The sequence below is a fragment of the Phasianus colchicus genome, chromosome 18 (genome assembly GCF_987193195.1).
Source record: "Phasianus colchicus chromosome 18, bPhaCol1.hap1.1, whole genome shotgun sequence".
Classification (NCBI taxonomy): domain Eukaryota; kingdom Metazoa; phylum Chordata; class Aves; order Galliformes; family Phasianidae; genus Phasianus; species Phasianus colchicus.
Window position 1 is genome coordinate 10716746 of NC_143453.1, and position 18278 is coordinate 10735023.

Below are 18278 nucleotides of genomic sequence, written 5' to 3' on the forward strand. Positions count from 1 at the left end.
GAGCAGCACTGTCATTGCAGGGAGCAAAAGTGCCTGGGTGCCACATAATTTGGTTTCATTAGCAGAACACAGCTGATGTTGTTCTGTGGTCTCCTGATATCTGCTGGTTTGCGCTTCACTGAGAGTGTTGTTGGATTCTGAGCCAGATGCATGAAAACCTGAGCAAACAAAAGTGTTGGTAAAGGGAAACATCTCTTTTCCCAGGTGCAAGCTACTTCTTCAGGGGCAAGGAGTACTGGCGAGTGCTGGACAGCGAGCTGGAGGCAGAGCCTGGCTACCCCCAGTCCATCGCCAGGGACTGGCTGGTGTGCAGCGACATGCAGGCGGACGCCCCGGAGGCAGCGGGCAGCAGCAGGATTGGAGCACGCTCCAAGCCCGGGCAGCACGACCAGAGCCGCTCAGAGAACAGCTATGAGGTCTGCTCCTGCACCTCGGCCTCCGAGCCGCTGCGGGCCTGCTTTGTGCTCAGACTGCCGGCCGGCCTCACGCTGCTCTGGGCTGCAGCACTGCTGCGTGTGGCCCTATGACACCTCACCCCGCGGACAGGACAGCGGTGCTCCAGGACGGCGGGTGGATGCGATCCCGTGCAGCTGAGTGTTGCAAGCAGAAAAACATTCCTAGGAACATGCTGGTGAAGGTTTTGAATTCTCCATGAGAAGTGAACAGTGGCTGTTTTTAGTTTGTTTGTTTTTAATTTTAGTTAAAGGTCTAACAACAGATTTCGAGTTCTGCACCTTCTTATTCCCCCATCCAGCTGAAGATGAGAGCAGCCCAGTGTTGCATTTAGAACTGTTCCATAGAGATGTGTAGCTTTGGATGCCGAACGCTGCAGAGGAGGGAGGGAAGTGCTGCTGTGGTCAAGTGGGGACAGTGCTGGTCAGTAGGACGGGCTGTGCTGCCATGACATACACATCCCATTGGATGTACTGGGTAGAAAGAAACTCTGACACCACGAAGACTAACTGCAAGGTGATTGTTTTATTGTCCGATCCGCCATGGTAACTGATGTCTGGGTAACCTGTGTCCATTCTACAGGTCAGAAACAGCTTTGCCTTTCAGAAGGCAATGCAGCTTATCTTTGTATCCAAGTCTTTTGAGTTTAACAGTTTCTCTAATAAACCTTGGCTGCCTACACACAGAGCTCCCAGTCCTCTGCTGGATCAAGCCTGCCACCTTCAGTAAGGTGCTGGCTGCTCAGGCTTGGGCACAGCCTTACCAACAGGACACCATGACGTCACCCCAACAGCCTCATCCCTGCACCGGAATTCCTCTGCTCTTGGAGCTTCTGCCTCATGCTGTTTTACATTTTGGGAGGGATTGAAATGGATGGATTTGTGTTGCTGTCATAGCTGGATGCACCACAGAGGATGGGCTGTGGGGAGGAGGAATGCATGCAGTCAGCCTTAAGCTCCTCCTGGTGCCTCAGCCACAGGTTTGGAGCGACAGATGTGAGATCAAGAGCTGCATTAGGAAGGTCCTTGACTTGGTCTCACTCGTACAGTGAGGCCACAGTGACCGCCTGGGGCATCCCTTGCTGCACTGGTGCATCCCTGCCTGCTCAGATGGCAGCATCCTCTCAATGCAGTTCTGGATCAGGCTCTTTCTGAGGTCCCTTTGGACACATTCATCAGCACAGGAGGAGCACACAGTTGCCTCCTGACTCTGGCTGCAGATAATAAATAACATTTCAGTGGCTTTTAATGTTCCCCTCGAGAAGATGAGTACGAAATATTGTTATTGTGACTCATGGCTGAATGGACAGGGCACTCGGTAGCTCTGTGCTGAAGGATGAGCTGTCCCAGTGTGTCTATGTGCTGCTCAAGCTGAGGGCAGGCAGGGAGGGACAGCCCTGTTCTATGCCAAGCAAATGTCTTATTGAATGTATCCTTGGATTCAGAGTATAAAGCCATTGAAATCCACCCCAAGTGATGCACAGTCAACCACAGAGCATGTAACCATGCGGCATGGTGATCACACCAGGCCCACCTTTGTCCCCTGTTGGTCCCTGCTGACATTGAAAATATCCTGCTGAGCCTCCACTGCAAACTGCTATCTTGCAGCACGCTTGTGATGCTGCTGGTACCCAACGCAATGGGACAAAAGCCAACCGGGACGCCCCGCTGTGCTGCCATACTGCTCTGTGAGCCCTGGGTGCTGATGTGAGATGATCACATTCCCCGGGATGAAAATAACAGCCAGAGAGTCTCCCTGGGAGCTCATTGGTTCAGCATGAGGTCGGGCAGCGGGGTCGGTGCTGCCCAAGGGTCACAGCTGGAGGGCCGGGGCATTGGGAGCAGATGTCCACAGCACAAAGACACCGTTGTGCCAAGAGCTCTCAGCAGTGGGCTGGGAAGGAACCCAAGGTTTCGGCTGTGCCTGGGCATCCCTCTGGTGCCGGTGGAGGGCAAGGTGGCAGAAAGGCTCCTCCAGATCCAGTGGGATGCAGAGGTACCAAGGCCAAACCTGCTGAGGACCTGACTGGGTCATCGTGCCGTTGTGCTGGGCAGAGCCACCGTGACATTTCCCCTCGTGGGGATGCTGCAGGGGGGTCAAAGCTACGGTGGTTTTGATCCAAAAGCGAGCAGGGCGGCGGGGCTGAGCAGCAAGCAGAGGGGCTGCCGGCCTCTGTCCGTGTGTCCATCCCCACGGGACGGACCCGTGCGGCCGCCGGAGGGCAGCAGAGCCCCGGCACTGCCCGCCCCAACCGGCACAGCGCGGAGCGGAGCGGGGGGGGAGAAGGGGGAAGAAGACAGAGAAAAGAGAAAAAAATAGAAAAAAGAAAAACGAAAACAAAAGGAAAAAGAAAAAAAAAAGATGAAAAAGTAAGGTGGGCAGCAGCGGTTTTCAAAAGCCAAAGCTATAGCAATGTCTGAATTGAAAGTAAAAATAATAACATTAAGAACAGTTCATCTCAGACATGATGTGTTCAGCAGCTTGAGAAAAACAGTAAGGCTGCAAGAAGGTTTCCTCTGTCCTCTAATTCAAATCACACATCAGGTGTGTTTGTAACACGGGCTGCTGCCTCCCACAGCCCCGGGGAAGGGAACACTCAGCCCTTATCCCAGGAGGTTTTGCTAAGACGAGTCATTTTGATTGGTTAAAGATGAAAGTTCTCTCCCCCAGGTTTAACCAGCAATTGCCCTTGCACAGCTGTGGGCAGGAGAGCAGGTGCTGGGGCTCAGCTCCATAACTCAGGTGAGCAGCTCAGCTTAATGCCCTATATGAGCAGATGGGTAGGTGTTTCTAGCATTTTTCTGCTTTGCTGTAGCTTTTAGTGATGGTTTTTGTTGCTCAGGTGACTATGTGGGAGAGGACAAATCCCAGCCCTGCCTCCAGCCCCACCGCTTTGCTTTTTCCATCTCCTCTGCCGGGTGCACGTGGTGTAGGACCAGGCTGAACCCAGCATCAAGCCTGGGGGATGCCTTGTGCAAGGAGCTTGTCTGGCTCTCTGTGTTCCAGCAGTTCCTGGTAAGCTCAGTGTTGTGGATCGCTTACTTGCTTTTTGCTGCCATTTGTGGGTGGGGCAGTTGGCTGGCCCTCATGGGCTGGTGCAGGCTAGGGAGGAGTATAGGATAGCCAAAAGCAGGGAGTACATGGCAGAGCAGCATGCTAGGAGAATACAATCTTGTGCTAAGAATAGGAGAGGCTATTAAAGCTGGATGGTATGTGGGGGATTTCTGTAGGCATTTGTTGAGGCTGTTAGCTGGGAAGCAGAGTCTTCTGCAATACAGGTTGGTATTGCAAGGCCAGGAGCTACAAAGCTACTGCAAGAGCTGCCAGCATAGCTCCCCATCCTCCATGCAATTTTCGGGTCTTCAGATGGAAATAAAGTAAAACTCCTAAACCTCTGGTGAGACTTACAGTCCTGTCAGCAGTGAAAACCTCAACTCAGTGTTACGCTGCCAGCTCTGGTGGGTTTACCCCTCAGTGATACAGGAGGGATCTGGGTTTGGTTTTCTGTTGTTGTTTTTTTATTAAAACAGCTTTGAGCTTGGATGCACGCCCCCAACGGTCAAAAAAATGGCCCCCAGACCTGGCAGTTGCTGGAGCAGCAATCAGCCTGCTCTGAGCAGCTCACAGTGCTTAGCACTTCATATGCACCGGGGCTGCTCTGTTACGGTGGGGATGGAACTTCACGAGCTCTGCAAGAGACTGCAGCAAGATCTATGGGTTGTGCTGCTTGGTTTGTGGTGACTTCTCTTTGGGCTCCATGTGAGGAAACGTGCATTCTAGGGAGAGGCCTCCTTACCCTGTGTCTGATGAGCAACCCCAGCTCACAGGTGGTACAGCTGGAAAGCTTGGGGTCTCGGTTGAGATCAGTTTCTTGATGTGTTAAAAAGAAGTTAGGAGGTGGGAGCACCAGCTGTGATTGCAGAAGCCTGTTTGTATGCTGAGTTTCAGAAGTGGAAATGTCCTATTCAGATCACCGGCTCAGCTGTAATGCAGAGAGAGCCAAGCCAGGAAGGCCCTGGCATGCTTTGCCTGTGGAACAGACCAGGGAACTTATTAGGGGGCCGTCAGTAACAATATTTCCCCCCTCCTCTGAACAGTTTGGAGGAAATGATGGCTTCTTTGAATCTGAGGCTGCTTTGGGCAGGGCAACAGGAAATCATGGTGTTGGGTGATATGTGGGCATTGTTCTTTACTAATTGTGTGACTGTTTTGCATCCTGCAGCTCTGTGCTGGGGTACTCACCCTCCTGCTCCGAGTTGATGGGCTCTGTACTGCCCACATTCACATCACTCGGGGTAGAACTGTAGAATGGTTTTGCTTGTTTGTGAAGCTGCCAAATAATGGGCTAGTTGCGAAGAACTGTGGAGGCTCCACAAAAGCCTGCCTTCTGACAGAGCTCTGGGGAGAGATTTCCACAGCAGCAGTGGAAGTCTTTGCCAACTTACTTGCATTGTTGTGCTTCAACTTCTCTGAAATGTTATCATTATGCTCAACCCAAGCTTGTAACTGCTCTGTTTTTCTGAGCACACAAAAGTAAAGATGTTTTACAGCAATTCTCTGCTTTAACTGTCCCTTTTTCCACTGCTGTGTCCATCTGCTCTTTTTCCCTATCTGCTTCCATGGAGCCATTTGCAGGAAGATGCCCATGACATGAGGTCTGACAGATGTTTGTGGTGCAGCTTTAAAACCTCTGTCCAGCTGTGGGCAGCAGCTGCTTTCTCAGGCTGTGTTAGAAATGAGCGTGCAGAAGCTGAAGCAGGATAGAGCAGCTGAGCAGTGAATCTCCTTCTCCTGAGGTCCCAAGTATATGGGAGAATTCCTGTTTGCCCTGCCCTCTTTGAGCAAAATGCATGCTCAGGTGGGCAGCGTTTTGCAAGGCTGTGCTAATTCTGCCCAGTGGTGCACATGCTGGGTGCTTGATATGCCTTGTGCTGCAGCACTGAAGCCATGTCCCAGCGCTCTCCTGCTCTGGGACTGCTGCTGGGCCCACCTTGGAGCTGCCCTGTGCAGGGAGTCAGCCCGGAGCCTGCCCCAAAATAGCTTTGTTCTGGCAGCCCAGCAGACTGTTATTCCTAACCTTTGGGTCAAGCAAGGTAGCGGTGACGCAATGGAAAACCGTGGTCTGTGAGCGCTGTCACTGCGGTGGCTCATCCATCAGCTGCACCCTGATCCATGCTGGGCTGCCTGTGGGGAAGGGTGACGGCCCCGGTGCTGCTTTGCCACTGAGCAGCATCTCATTGATGGGATGTAATGCTTTTCTGCATGCAGAGATCTGGTGGCTGTGCACATCCTGCTGGCACCCGGGTCAGGCCTCCTCACCTCGGGTGCTGCTGTAGGTGTAGGGTCCATGCTCCTGCCATGCCCCTCTATGCAATTACAGCTTTTAATTGTAATTCAAACCTGCTTCCTGCTTGCCTTTCTGTGTTACCAGGGTGAGCAAACAAACACCTGCCAGCAGACTCTGAGGGCCACGTGGCTGCCAGCCTGTCCTTGCTGTGTGTGTGCTCATGTGCACGCTATCTCTGGCCTTGTTTGGGCTGGACTGGGCTCTGCAGGTGTGCGCTGAGCTGTTGGGGTGTAACTGTGCTGCTGATAGCAAAGGGAAAGCACCTTTCTGTTCCTGGCTGTGGCAAGGCCCTGGCCTCACTTGAACTCAGCATAGAGAAGCATGGAGTCCTTGGACAAATGCTGCAGAATAATTCAGTATTGATGATTATCCATCTTCCTACTGACTTTCTGGAGGTTTGGGTTGCTGTTCCCAGTGCTGCAGCACAGGACCGCTTTGTGCAACTGCAGCATCTGGGTGAGCCCATCTATGGGTGCAGTGGTAGAGATGCTGTTGAGCTTTCTCCTTTGCTTCTTTCCTCTTACAATCAGGAATGTAGAGAGGATTTTCTTACACGGCAGAATGAAAACTGAAGCACACTAATTGGTGAACCACACTAAATTTGGTCGGGGTGAGCAGTAAGGAGAGGGGGGAAAAAAAAAAAAAAAGAAAATGAACTCAGCTGCAGATCAGATGATGTATTCAGGACCTGTACATAATGGTGATAGATGAGCAGCCCCTTCCTGATGCAGAAATCTTGGGTTGGGGGCAGCCAGCTAGGAGGTGGGCCTCTGCAGCAGTGTCTGATGGAGGGCATTTTTCTGTCCCCTTCTTTCTGTTCTCCCTGGGCTGCCTGCCAGGCAGTCAAACTTATTGACCAGCAGCTGCATTTGTTTTTCCATAGGCTGTTGGGATTGCAGCAGTGCTATCAGCGAAACCAAACCTCTGGGGCTGCAGGTGGTAGGGCTTCTGCTCCTGGGCTTCTTGGGGAGGGTGAGTGTCTTGCATGGGGTTTCACAGCACTGAATACGAGGTGACCCTGCTGAAACTGATTGTCAAGGCAAATGGGCCCTATAAGCAACAATGTGGAATATTTGGACTTGCAGATGGGTGTAAAAGTGGGGAGAAATGGGTCATGTAGCTGGAGTCACTGAACCATCTAGTGCTGTGCTCTGAACTAAGGGCAGGAAAATGCCCTTGCACTGAAGGTGCTGCTGTTTGCCTGGTGCTTTGTTCTGGTGGTCAGGCTGGAGCAGATTTGAGATAGGTCTGTGTTTGGACTGCTTAAATGTTTACATGTGACTGGTGGCTTCTGGTAGCAGGTTTAGTTGTGCACACCCACAGGCAGAGGATTTACTGCCAAAGTTGCTTGTCCTGATAAACACCCATCCTTGACCTGCAGCCCGATAAGGCCCCAGGAAGCAGCTCACCCTGGCTGATAAAACCATCTATGCTGGTGCTCCAGCCCTGTGCACGTGGGTACAGCCAGGACAACATCTGCCTCTGTTGCGTGCTGCATTCAGCTCATACCTGGGCACTGTGCATTGCTTCTCCCATCCCAGCCAAAACAAATGCAATCTGCTCTTGTGTATGCTGCAAGAGCCCTACCAGGAACAAAGAGGAGTTTGAGTATTTGTGCTCGATTGTTGCTCTTTCCATTCAGGCAATAAGTGCCAACTGCTGCAGAGCCTGGTGGTGTGGGATTTCCACTGGGCTGGCTCTGGCTTCACAGCCCTGCCAAGATGAAACACCTACAATTAACAGCTGGGTTCTAAGCTGGGGAAAATGACTGAGGGTGATTGAAATCTGGCCTTCAAAAAAAAAAACAAAAAAGCCCTCAGACTTTCCCTGTGTCAAATGGAGGATGTGTGTTCTTTGTGCACAGTCTCCTGCAGCATAGTATCACATAAATGCTGGAGCTCTGTTACTGCCTGGGCTGCTAGATGTCCGTCTGCACTCAAATACCTCAGGACACCTGGAGGAAGAGGGGGGAAAAAAACACCAATACAAACTGTTTTTTGTTGGAAAGCCCCAAGCTCAAAGCCAAGTGGACAGCTGAGATTCTCCAGGAGTGGAGCTATCATATGGATGAGATGTTTGCAAAGTAATTACATAATGAGCTTTGATCTTTGCTGCTTGGTCCCAGGGAAGCTGCTGTGCTTCAGCACTTGGTAGAGCCGGAACAGGACAGTGAAAGGACCAAGTGTGAGCTCAGCAACAAAGCTGCACTGCTTTGTCATCAGTGGGCCCCTTCAAAGCTGAGGGGATAAAGAAGGGACAGGCATACCTAGCACCAGGAGTTCACATGCTATCCTGCCAGATTGGAGTTTGGAGGGTCCCAGGAAAGCCCACGTTGCCTCGGTGGGTTGGTCCCAGGGCAGGGTGCTGTAACACAGATGGTGGGTGCTTCTGCCCTGATACTTTGCTTGGACCCTTTCTGAGTAATGTGCTGATGGTACTTGGGCTGTAGAATAAGCTGTGAGTCTTTCCACTTTTCTTCTTGGTTGTTTTGGGTGGGATTTTTTTTGTATGCAACCAGTTTTTGCAAGTTCTTGTGCAAGGAATGCAGTCTGGGGTAAGGCTTAGGCTCTGTCTGGTTGGCATGGGCTGGTCACTGAGGCCTGGACATCTCCACGTGCTCTTGTGTGTGAATTCTTTTTTTTTTTGTTGTTCCTATTTCTCATAGGGCATTGGATGCTCTGCTATGCCTGGAGCACCACATTGCTGCCAGCCCTCCCTCATTGCAGTCTGTGCTGAGTGACTTCCTTTCCTTGACAAAGTCTGATTGCTTTCTCCAGTTAATGTGGGATTTTTTTCCATTAGCCCCACAATTCTTTTTTTTTTTTTAACTCAGAAATTTCTTATCAGGAATTCATTAGCCCTGAAATGTAAAGGACTGACTCTACAGTCTTAACCACCTTTTATAATTACCTTCTCTTCGAGCTGTACTTCAGAAGATGTCTCCTCAGTTCCATTTTACACAGCATGCAGCACTCCCCCTTATTTCTATATCATGACATAAAATTAAATCATCTTTACTTCAGCTGACTGAAAAATTACTAAAAACTTCAAGAGCTTCAGGAAAAACCTACTCTCAGAGATGAGGCTTTTTCTGGCTTGCTTTTTACTTGCACGCATTGCACACAACACAAGATGAGAAGCACTGTTTGTCTGCTTCAGCAGCTGTCTGCACTTCCAAAAAGGATGGGTTTTGGCAGCTCCTTGAGCTCCCTGCTTCTTCCTGAGGTCACTGTTGAGATGGTGTGAGGACTGAGGTATCTTCACAAAGTGCTGTCCTGGTGGAGCAGCATGCCTGGCAGGGCTGCAAGAAATGTATGTACAGAAATTCCAAGCAGAGTGTAAAGGTGGATCAATTCTATAGAGTCCACCTTAGAAATACTAGAGCTCACAGTGTCAGCGTGGCCTGACCCTGCTGTTTGCTGACACTTGAGGAGGCAGTAGAAGTTAAATCCCTCGTGTTCCTGGGGCTCCTGCGCTGGCAGAGGGTTGAGGTCAAAGGAACGAGAGCAGGGAGAGAACTCTGGCAAACAGCTTTCCCTTTTTCAACGTGACACAAACTCTTTTCAGGGTTATGCATATATCATTGTCTGGTTAGAAGCAGTTGATTGATAACAGCTCCTGCAGCCAGCACTGGGAGTACCATTGGAACTTCCTGGAAAACACCTGTACACAGCAAAGCTGTTACAGTGAGCCAGCTGATAAGGGGTGTTGCGCTTCAATGGAGTTAACGTGTAAATATGAGAGAGGCCTTGGTTTCTTGAACAACAACAGAAAAGGACAGATGTTATGTAAGTCAGCAGTGCATAGCCAGTTTCTGTGAACTGGACACAGAACTGGACTAACGTTGCCTTTCGCTGCGGCACACCGTGAACCTGGAACATCCTCATTATTTATCTTCCTCTGAAACTTTGCATCTTGTCCCCTGCCAGAGCTGATCAGGAAAGTATCTCAGCAGCCCGGTGGTTTTTCATTCCCACTATCAAAATAGTCTAATGTTGGCAAGTTCAAAGCTGAAGAGCTGGCAAGAACTTTGCTAGAGGAACGCAGTGAAGGGCCAGCCCAAGCCTAGCATGCATGTGCTGCTCAGGTCAGATACTGCTTACCTCTGCTACTGGCAGGGATGCTAAGGAATTCACTGCCATGCATAGTGATGCCTTTATGTGGGCAAAGCTGTGTTGACAGAGAGAGCTGAAATGTTTCCTGTGTGATGCAGGCAGACATGTGCCTCTTCTGGGCCAAGAGAGATCTGGCTAAATTATCATAGGGAGGGCATCTGATTTGTCATGCAACAACAGATCATCTGTGATGCAAACAAGAGTATACTTACGTTGTTAAAATGGCATCACTTGCTGCAGGGTGTGTTTGTCTAACTGAATTCAACCACAAAATTTCTCTAATCAAACAAGGTTGGTTTGACACGGGTGGCTCTGTGGGCTGCAGCTCATCCTCAGCGCCATGCTGACTTTCAGGGGCTGTTGCTGGCTCTATTTTGATTGTTCCTGTTTGTTTTTATTTGTTTTTCTGTTTTACTCTGAATGCTGTTGGAGCATCCTAATTGCATATAGAGAGATGCTGAAGTTCACTGTAAGAAGAATTCCATTGCACATCTAGAAAGACGTAATCCTTCCAGCTCCAATCCACGTGCAATGTTCAGCATGAGACACGCACACAGGAGAGAACATGAATGTGCACCTTGCTGTGGCTGCTCTCCCTGCTCGTGCCTAATGGCTTGTTCTGTGTCATCATCACAGGGATACTGCTTCTGTGCCTTATGCAACAGCTGTTCCCATACACGTAGCAGCACATTTCTTAGCACGGTCTAATTTGATGTTCCAAGGCACATTAAACTGATGTCACAGTGGCTGCACAGCTTTCAAGTTGATTTTGTTCCTAAACACACAGACTGGCGATAACTGGGTCCTCTGCTGGCACAAGTCAATGCAGTTGGCTTTGTTGCTTCTGGATGAAGCTTGAGGTTTGTACACAAGTGAGATGTTACATTCTCTGGTTCCTGCTCTCAGCAGGACATCCTGCACAGTGAGAACAGTCTCATCTGAAAGCGTGTGATCTGGGGTCTACGAAGTGCTTGGAGGTTATTTCATGAAAGATGTTATGTTCGTTTAAAAGATGGTCTATTTACAGAAAAATCTGATTTTTCAATATAATCTCTGCAATTAAAGGAAGTTATGACAAATCCTAATCTTATAAACTACAGGATAATGTCATCATCGAAAAATAAACAAGTTCTCTTGCACCAAATAGTTCCAGTGTTCCCCTCTTTCTCCTTGATGCCACTTATACAGGACACTTTTCCTCCTTTTCGTCTTTTTCCTTAATTTACTTCTCCAGAAGCTATATTTCTATTAATATCTAGCATTGCTGGAATGGTGCAAAGTGTAATTAGTTGAACCAAACGGGCTATGATGTTTTAAATGCAAAATGTTTGCATTGCTCTCTGGACTTCGGTCTACATTATTATGGTTGTAGAACAGAATTTCAAATAAGCCATCAGGATCCCAGATATGTGAAGAGTTAGGTTGAGACTGAATACCAAATTAAAAATAACAGAGCACTTTCTGCCCCCAGGGAGTCCCCCCAGTGGACACACTTTCCCTTGCTGATCCTCTGGTGTTCTGGATTGATGTCTGTTCAGCAACCAGCATCCCAGGTGCTTCTATGGCCTCTGATATGCAGTTTGGAAACATTTCCAAATTCATGGGTGCAGTCAGACTGCATTTCTGTGCTCTGTGCACAGCCCTGCATCAGGCTGTTCCTGTTACAGAGTTCAGCAAGTGTACAACACTGTGGCAGAAGGAAGGCAAGCTAACCTTGGTTATGGTATTTCTCATGTGGTTCACTTAACGCTACTTTCTGGTTTCTATCTCTTCATTTTGTTTATTTGCAGTGGAATAAAAGAAGTACATTTAAATATAAGCTAGTATTAATAGTTTATTGCATTTGACTATGTTTTCTGTAATTGGGTTATATTAATATTGCTGTTCGAGCCTCGAAGCTGCAAAAAACATCCCATCCTAATTGCACAACCGTAGCTCAGGTCCCCCGTTAATATGTGGGTGGATGCAACTCTTTACAAGTGTCTCAAGAGACAAAAAGAGTACATTGGTGTCCTGCTTATTATGCTGTGTTAGTTTTAAACAGCCTCTTGTTAACCAGCAGCCCAGTAGCTTCTCCTCCCTCTGGGTTTTGTGAGGTTAATGCATGAGTCATGGAACATTTGACTGAAATTTCATGAGTCATGGAAAACCTCTGTAGTCCTCATAGTTCTGAACGATCTTTTCCAGCACTGCCAGGTCGGGTGCCTGAATATACATTGTGATTGCATCCAGTAATGCTTTATTGTGTCAACAAAAACAGAATCCTCTGCTGGGAAATACTGGGGTTATCCTGCCTTATTAGCTGAGCAGCTCTCCCAGCTTGTACCTCCCCAAGGGGAGCACTGTCTAAGGGCAGAGAATTCCTAAATCGTGATTAGCCTTTTTGCTCTTACTTCTGTTCAGGTATTTGTTTTTGTTGGTGACTGTACCTCATTGCCTCTGAAAAAGGGCAAACAAATCCAGGGCTGCTTGGTGAGATGCATATACTTCTCATCTTTAGTTGGATGTAACAATTACTGTATTACAGTTGCTACCAAAATCAAAGTAGTACGGACCTTGTCATTTACACAGATGAGAGGAAGAGGCAGGAACCAGGGGACTTAAGCACCTAAATGCCTTTCAGAAACTCATCCCTCATTTGTCAGCAGGAAGTCAGCAGCTGGATATCTTCAACCCCAGCCAGGTGCTTCAGCTGCATGTTCAGGTGTTTGATTTATGAAGCAAAAAGCTCAGATATGCGCAAGAAAAATTAAAAATCAGACATCTTAGCAGCCCTGGGTGTTTAGTTTGGTGGTTGTCATTGTGGGGTTTCTTTTTGTTTTGTTTTTTATACTATAAACCAAGTCTGGAAGCACTGAAAACTAGAACTTTTCCTGATGTTCCACTGGAAAGCTTTCCTCCCCTCATTGCTCTGGGCTTCTGTGCTGCAGTATTGTCCCTCTTTGCATATTTCTAGGAAGGAGAGATGAAGGATCGTTTCTTTGGGATGTAGCAGTGAGCATGCTGATCTCAGCTGCTTACTGCTATAAACAGCAGTGTCAAGACTCACTACACTGTGCACCTGTGTTCAGTTGTACATTTCTTTGAGGCTGCCTGTCCTTATCAGTTGAAAAGGCTGATTGATAACACGTCCAGGGGCAGAGCTTGATTTTTCCCAACCGCTCTTACTTGTATGTGTAGGAGCTGGTATGATAACATCCAAGGCCTGATTTAGTCTTTACTGTTCTTCTTTTGGTTTTAGAGAGATGTTCTCAGTCTCTGTCCAGAACCACTGTGAAGCTGGAGGGAGCTGAGCATTGCACATCCAGCTTGTCCAAGGCTGTGCTTTGACCTTGCTTGTGTCATTTCTGCCAGATGCTCGCCCAACCTGCTCCAAAAACGCTCCCACACTGCAGTGCTCTGCTGCCCAGGCAGCCTGCTTGCATCCAGACCCAACCACACAATGAGATGTTAGGGAAAGAGCTCCTTCATTGCTGCCTGACCTCATTACATCTTGTCCTATCCCTGTCTGCATTGCTCACTGCTACAATCTAAACGGCTGTTATTTACGTGTCTGCAAACTTCTCCACTGTCTCTACATGGGATGAGTAAGGAGCAGTGCCTACCTGAAACTGAATATTCTACTGGGCTTCTTAAAAACAGACACCTCCAAACTAATTAGTCCTAAAAGGAGGGAAGTTTTACTAGTGTGCCCCTTCTGGGAATTCCTGCTGGAATGTGCTGAAGCTGTTGCTGAGGATGCAGTCCCCAGAGGAGCAGACTGCAGGCTGAATCAAGGACCCAGTCCTCCTGACAAACCTCAGCTTCTCCAGGATGGACCTCGGGGTCTCTGTGCATGGCAAGGATGCAGGCGGGGGGCTGAGGGTGCTGGTGACAGACTTGCTCGTGCCCTGTCTGGACCCCACCTCGTGTAAGGAACTGTGTGATGATAACCTACTGACTTACAGGCAAGCAGTGTGCACTTTGGCAAGCAATAGCTTCCAATTAGCCTGAAAACAAACTCCTCTGAGTGGAAGATTTGCAGACTCTCATTCATTGGCAAACCTCAATTTAATGCAATCAGCTGTTTGACAGACAGGTTAGGTAATGGTCCTTCATATGGGCACTAACAGATCTGAATACTAAGTACAGCCCCACTGCCCTCTGCCAGCAGCTGAAATGCATCTGATACTAAAATGCAGGGGAACCTGTGGAGTCCCTTGCCAGAGCACCTTGCTGAGTGCATTAAAACATCACCTTCAATAATTCATGAAATCTGTTCAGGGAGCTGGTGTGTACGTGTGGGGAGGGGGTAATAAAATATCAGAGAGCTGGCCTGCCAGGATAATTGAGTGGCTGGTTAAATCTCTCAGTGGTATTAATCAATAAAAAGGCCCCAGTGTAAATAAATCCAGAATGAATTTGACAGGGCTAGGGAAGTGCAGGGAAAGCAGTTCTTCCTCTCCTGCATGTGACGTGAGGGGCAGCTGCCATTGGAATGCAGTCTGTGCTCTGAGTTCAAACTTTCAGTTCTTCCAGCCATGCTGTCCATGTTTAGGTGTCATCTAAAGGTCTGATCCGGCTGTGTGCACAACTGCAAAGCTGTGAGCAGTTAGTTGTAGGTTCTGAACTCCATCGCTTAGTTCAGTGCCTCCAACACCAAAAGCTGCTGCTGCTGTGAGTGGGGCATCACTCCCTTTCTCAGTTAAAAGAGCTTTCCTGGAGTTGGAATGCTGTTTCCACAGATCCTGTGTGAGACATGAACAAATACTCCTAACATAACTTAACAGAACTGCTGTAAACTTACAGATGGTGTCAGGACTCCAAATAAATTTACCCATTCAGCCTCTCCAGGAAGGCTCTGTGACACGGCTGCATTCAGCACGCACTTAGCCTGGTGCTGTGCCATTGAGATCTGAGTTTTGCCCTTACTGATAGTTGGGCCGGAATCAAACTTACACACAGGTATCCACAATGAGTAAGATTAAAAGATGTAATTTTAATTTTCCATTAAATACAGCCTGCAGCTTGTCTTCTATTCCATTAATGCTAAGCTAATATTTGCTTTTTCTGTGGAGATATTTGTGGACCTGTGTGTTTCCCTTCCACCAAGCGATTCTCAGCCAAGCACTGCATATTCAGTTCTTTTGCTCCTTCCTGCTGGATCTGGCAAAAATGCCAGCATTCAGGCTGGTTTTGGCTCTGCCCAGATACTTCTGGTTATGTTTGGCTATTAGGAAGTTTGTGTGTGTTACTGCTTAAATACGTCAAAATTTTAATTCAATTTTTAATCTTCAAAAATAGCATCTGCTTTTCATCCAGATGTGCTCTGAAGCTAAGCCATACTTTATCACTCCTCTCGTGCTAGGCTGCCCATCTTTTTTGGCCAAGAAATAAAATAATTTTCAAGATGTAATGCTGCCATTTTTGCAAGGCAAATTTATTACCCAGCAGCAGCACTGCCTCTGTGTCCACCTATGGCTGCACCACAGCTCATCTTAAAGCTCATCTTGAGGTTGAAGCTTCCATTTCACATGAAGAGGAGATGTGTAGCCAATTAACAGTCTCAGCCCATGTGCAGCCACATCTTGCTCATGTGCTCAAGCCTCACAGTTTGGCATTTCCCTTCTTCCAGAAGCACTGGTATGTTTGGCTGAGACCTTATTGCCTCTGTGAGGCAATAACCGTGTACAGAAAGATCACAGAGGAGTGCAGTGGAGATTCCCTCTGTGTATTGCTGAACTTCGATGTCAAAAGAGATATATGCTGATGGAAATAACCTGCTCTTATGATGGTATCCAGCCAAGGATTCCCCCACGCCTTTCACTGTTGAGCATACAGTTAATTTACCCATATGTTGGACAGTGACGAGAACAATTTAGGCCTAGAGGAAAGTCTCTCTTCTGTTTTCCTTCAAAATCTTTTTGCTGGGTTTTCTTGTTCGCACACAATGCCCACGTAATCCTGTAGCTTTAACCAATTCCACAGCAGCAAGCCAGGGGCAGAGATAATTACAGTGTACCTCTGCAGCCCTGAGGTAAGGATGGATGGCACTCCTGGATTCCTGTAGACAGAAACAGATATATTTATGACTGCTGATTACAACACGCTATTGGAAAAGAGTATCATTTGAATCACCAGGATATCAGCTGTCTCACTGCTTGTCTTCACATGCGAATTACAGAAAAGGATAAAGTTGTATGAACTTGCAAAAGAATTTTGAGAAAATATTGTGAGGGTTCCCACAGCTGGGTGTATGCTTGTGTTTTTCTCCACCCACCATAAATCACAGCAGTAGGCCTTACCTCAGCCATCCATTAGTAAGTTGAAATGTGTGTTTTGCCTCCATCTGAGGAAGTAGCTGGATACCTGTTAGTGATAGCATTCATACCATTAGCAAATGGGAGACTAGAAGAGGAGAGCAGAATTTACATGCTTTGGATGCTGGCCTAAATACACTCACTCAATTCTGGACATCAGGAAGGAATTGATAGAGCATAAGTATTTAATCAGCAAACCACAGAAAAAAAAATATTGTGAGGAATTCTTCTATGATTTAAGAAGTCTTTCAGCCCTCTTTGTTCCAACATCAACAAGCATTTTGCTAATAACGTGTCTTCAGGATGCACTGAATTTGCTGTCAAGTAGCATTGTACTGTATTAGTTGTCAACTGGAAATCTAAAATCTCTGCAAAGTTTGTTGAAATCTTTTCATTAGTCTATTTTTGGAAGACAAGCTGGAGTGCCCTTTAAGTGCTTAACAAATGTTAAGTGGTCGATACCAAGGTCATGCTGGGCACCCTTGTAGAGACCTCTGAACACCTTCAGTATTTTTGTGCTGCTTTGAAGCCCTCCTTCTCCATCAGAATGCTGCCCAGTGAGCCTTCAAGCATGCTTATAAACAAAAGTACTTCGCTTAGAATGATAATAAATGTCAGTGGAGAGGAGTTTACTGCCTGGCTATATGTGCCAAAGGCAACGTTAGAACGCAGGTTTCATAAAACCTATTTAGATTACACATTTCTTTTTGCAGCCCTCAGCACACACAGGAACAAACAAGCACATGCAGTACACGACAAAGATTTCAGCCTCTGGTTGAACAGCATTTGTATCAGCCTCCTCCTGTGCCATGCAGGAGCTGCACGTCTGCTGTGATGGCACCATAGAGGCAGCAGCTGTGGGCACCCCTGGTCCCAGCACAGCTGTGCAGCACTGAGCTTCTGACCCTGGGACCATGGCTGCTGCCCAGAGAAGGAGGACATGAGATTTTGCCAACTTGGAACGTTTCAACATGCTTTCTTCACTTCCTGCCTTAAACTTTTGCAAGTGTTATGTTCTGTGTTAACAACAGTGGCTCTTACACAGCTGGCAAATTCCTGTGCGGGTTATTTGTTGAGTAGCTTGATTTTGATTTTGAAAGTTTTGTAACGCTTGCCATTTTACTGTGTTTACTTTTAAAATAACTCCTTGCGATCATTGACAAAAGCCTGAAGTTGTGGGGAGCGCAGGCCTAGGAGTGAGAAAGCACACAAGTAGCTGAAGCACACAGTATTTTTAAAAGGTAACCTTTTTTTAATTGGCAGCACTGAAATCACACAGAAACCCCAGCCTTGCGTTGGTTCAAAGGTCCCAGCAGACACTGCCGAACGCACAAACTGCCTGCTTCACGTGGACAAATCCCACTGAACTCGTGCTCGTAACTGCTGGAGCTGGAGGTGCAAATAACCTCACATCAACCACTGCAATGCCTGTATCTGGGTCTGGGGCACACTGCTGTTCTTCCAGCAGCGTTTTAAGCTCCGAACAGCACCCAACTGTGAGCTTTGCAGCACGAGGGGCTGCAGCCCACAGCCCACAAGCTGTTCCAACCACTGCTTCAGAGCAAGTTGTGGAGGTGCTGCCTGTTCCCAACTTCTGCCCCAAGCAGCGATAACCACAGCTGTTGGGTGTCACGACGGGGAGCATTGCGTGTCGGCCTTGTGAGAGCCTTGTTTGCACAGCCACCTTATGACAACAGGACGAGCTGACGGCATCTGGGTGCATCCCTGCCAGCACCAACCAGTGCCACACCAGCGAGCAAAAAGCAAAATGCACAGCAGGGCCTGAGATGTGTGCTGGAATATTTTGTTCTCATGTGGGAGCTTTGATAAGGATGCAGACAGGGACACGGGGTGCGTTAGGGGTATAGAAAGAAGCGCTGGGTGCGGGGGCTGAGGGCCGTCCTGCCGCTCCCAGAGGACGACAGAGAGCAGCAGAGGTGAGTGAGCTGTGTGAGGCCAGGAGCCGGGGGAGGAGGAGGAGCACCCAGGGGTGCTGGCAGACCTGGGGCCCAGCAAGTGCTTTTGGGACTAAACGTTGAGAAATTCACCATTTGTTTTGGTCAT

At 48.1% G+C, this 18278-nt stretch overlaps 2 protein-coding genes across 8 annotated transcripts in view; both read left to right on the forward strand.

Annotated features, from left to right (window-relative positions):
* The window catches only part of MMP17 (matrix metallopeptidase 17), a 45705-nt gene extending 39253 nt beyond the window's left edge, over nt 1-6452 (forward strand). For all 6 annotated transcript variants that reach the window (XM_090120757.1, XM_031592735.2, XM_090120754.1 and 3 more), the window contains exon 10: nt 205-6452. In XM_090120757.1, the coding sequence (XP_089976883.1) occupies nt 205-527 (323 nt within the window). In that variant the 3' untranslated portion in view covers nt 528-6452. The remainder of the gene's footprint in view (nt 1-204) is intronic.
* The window catches only part of ULK1 (unc-51 like autophagy activating kinase 1), an 88365-nt gene continuing 73539 nt past the window's right edge, over nt 3453-18278 (forward strand). The window contains exon 1 of one of the 2 annotated variants that reach the window (XM_090120743.1): nt 3453-3468. The gene's annotated coding sequence lies outside the window, so the exon portion shown is untranslated. Of the gene's footprint in view, nt 3469-17490; nt 18152-18278 lie in introns of those variants that run through there. The other variant, XM_090120739.1, reaches the window with a different exon arrangement.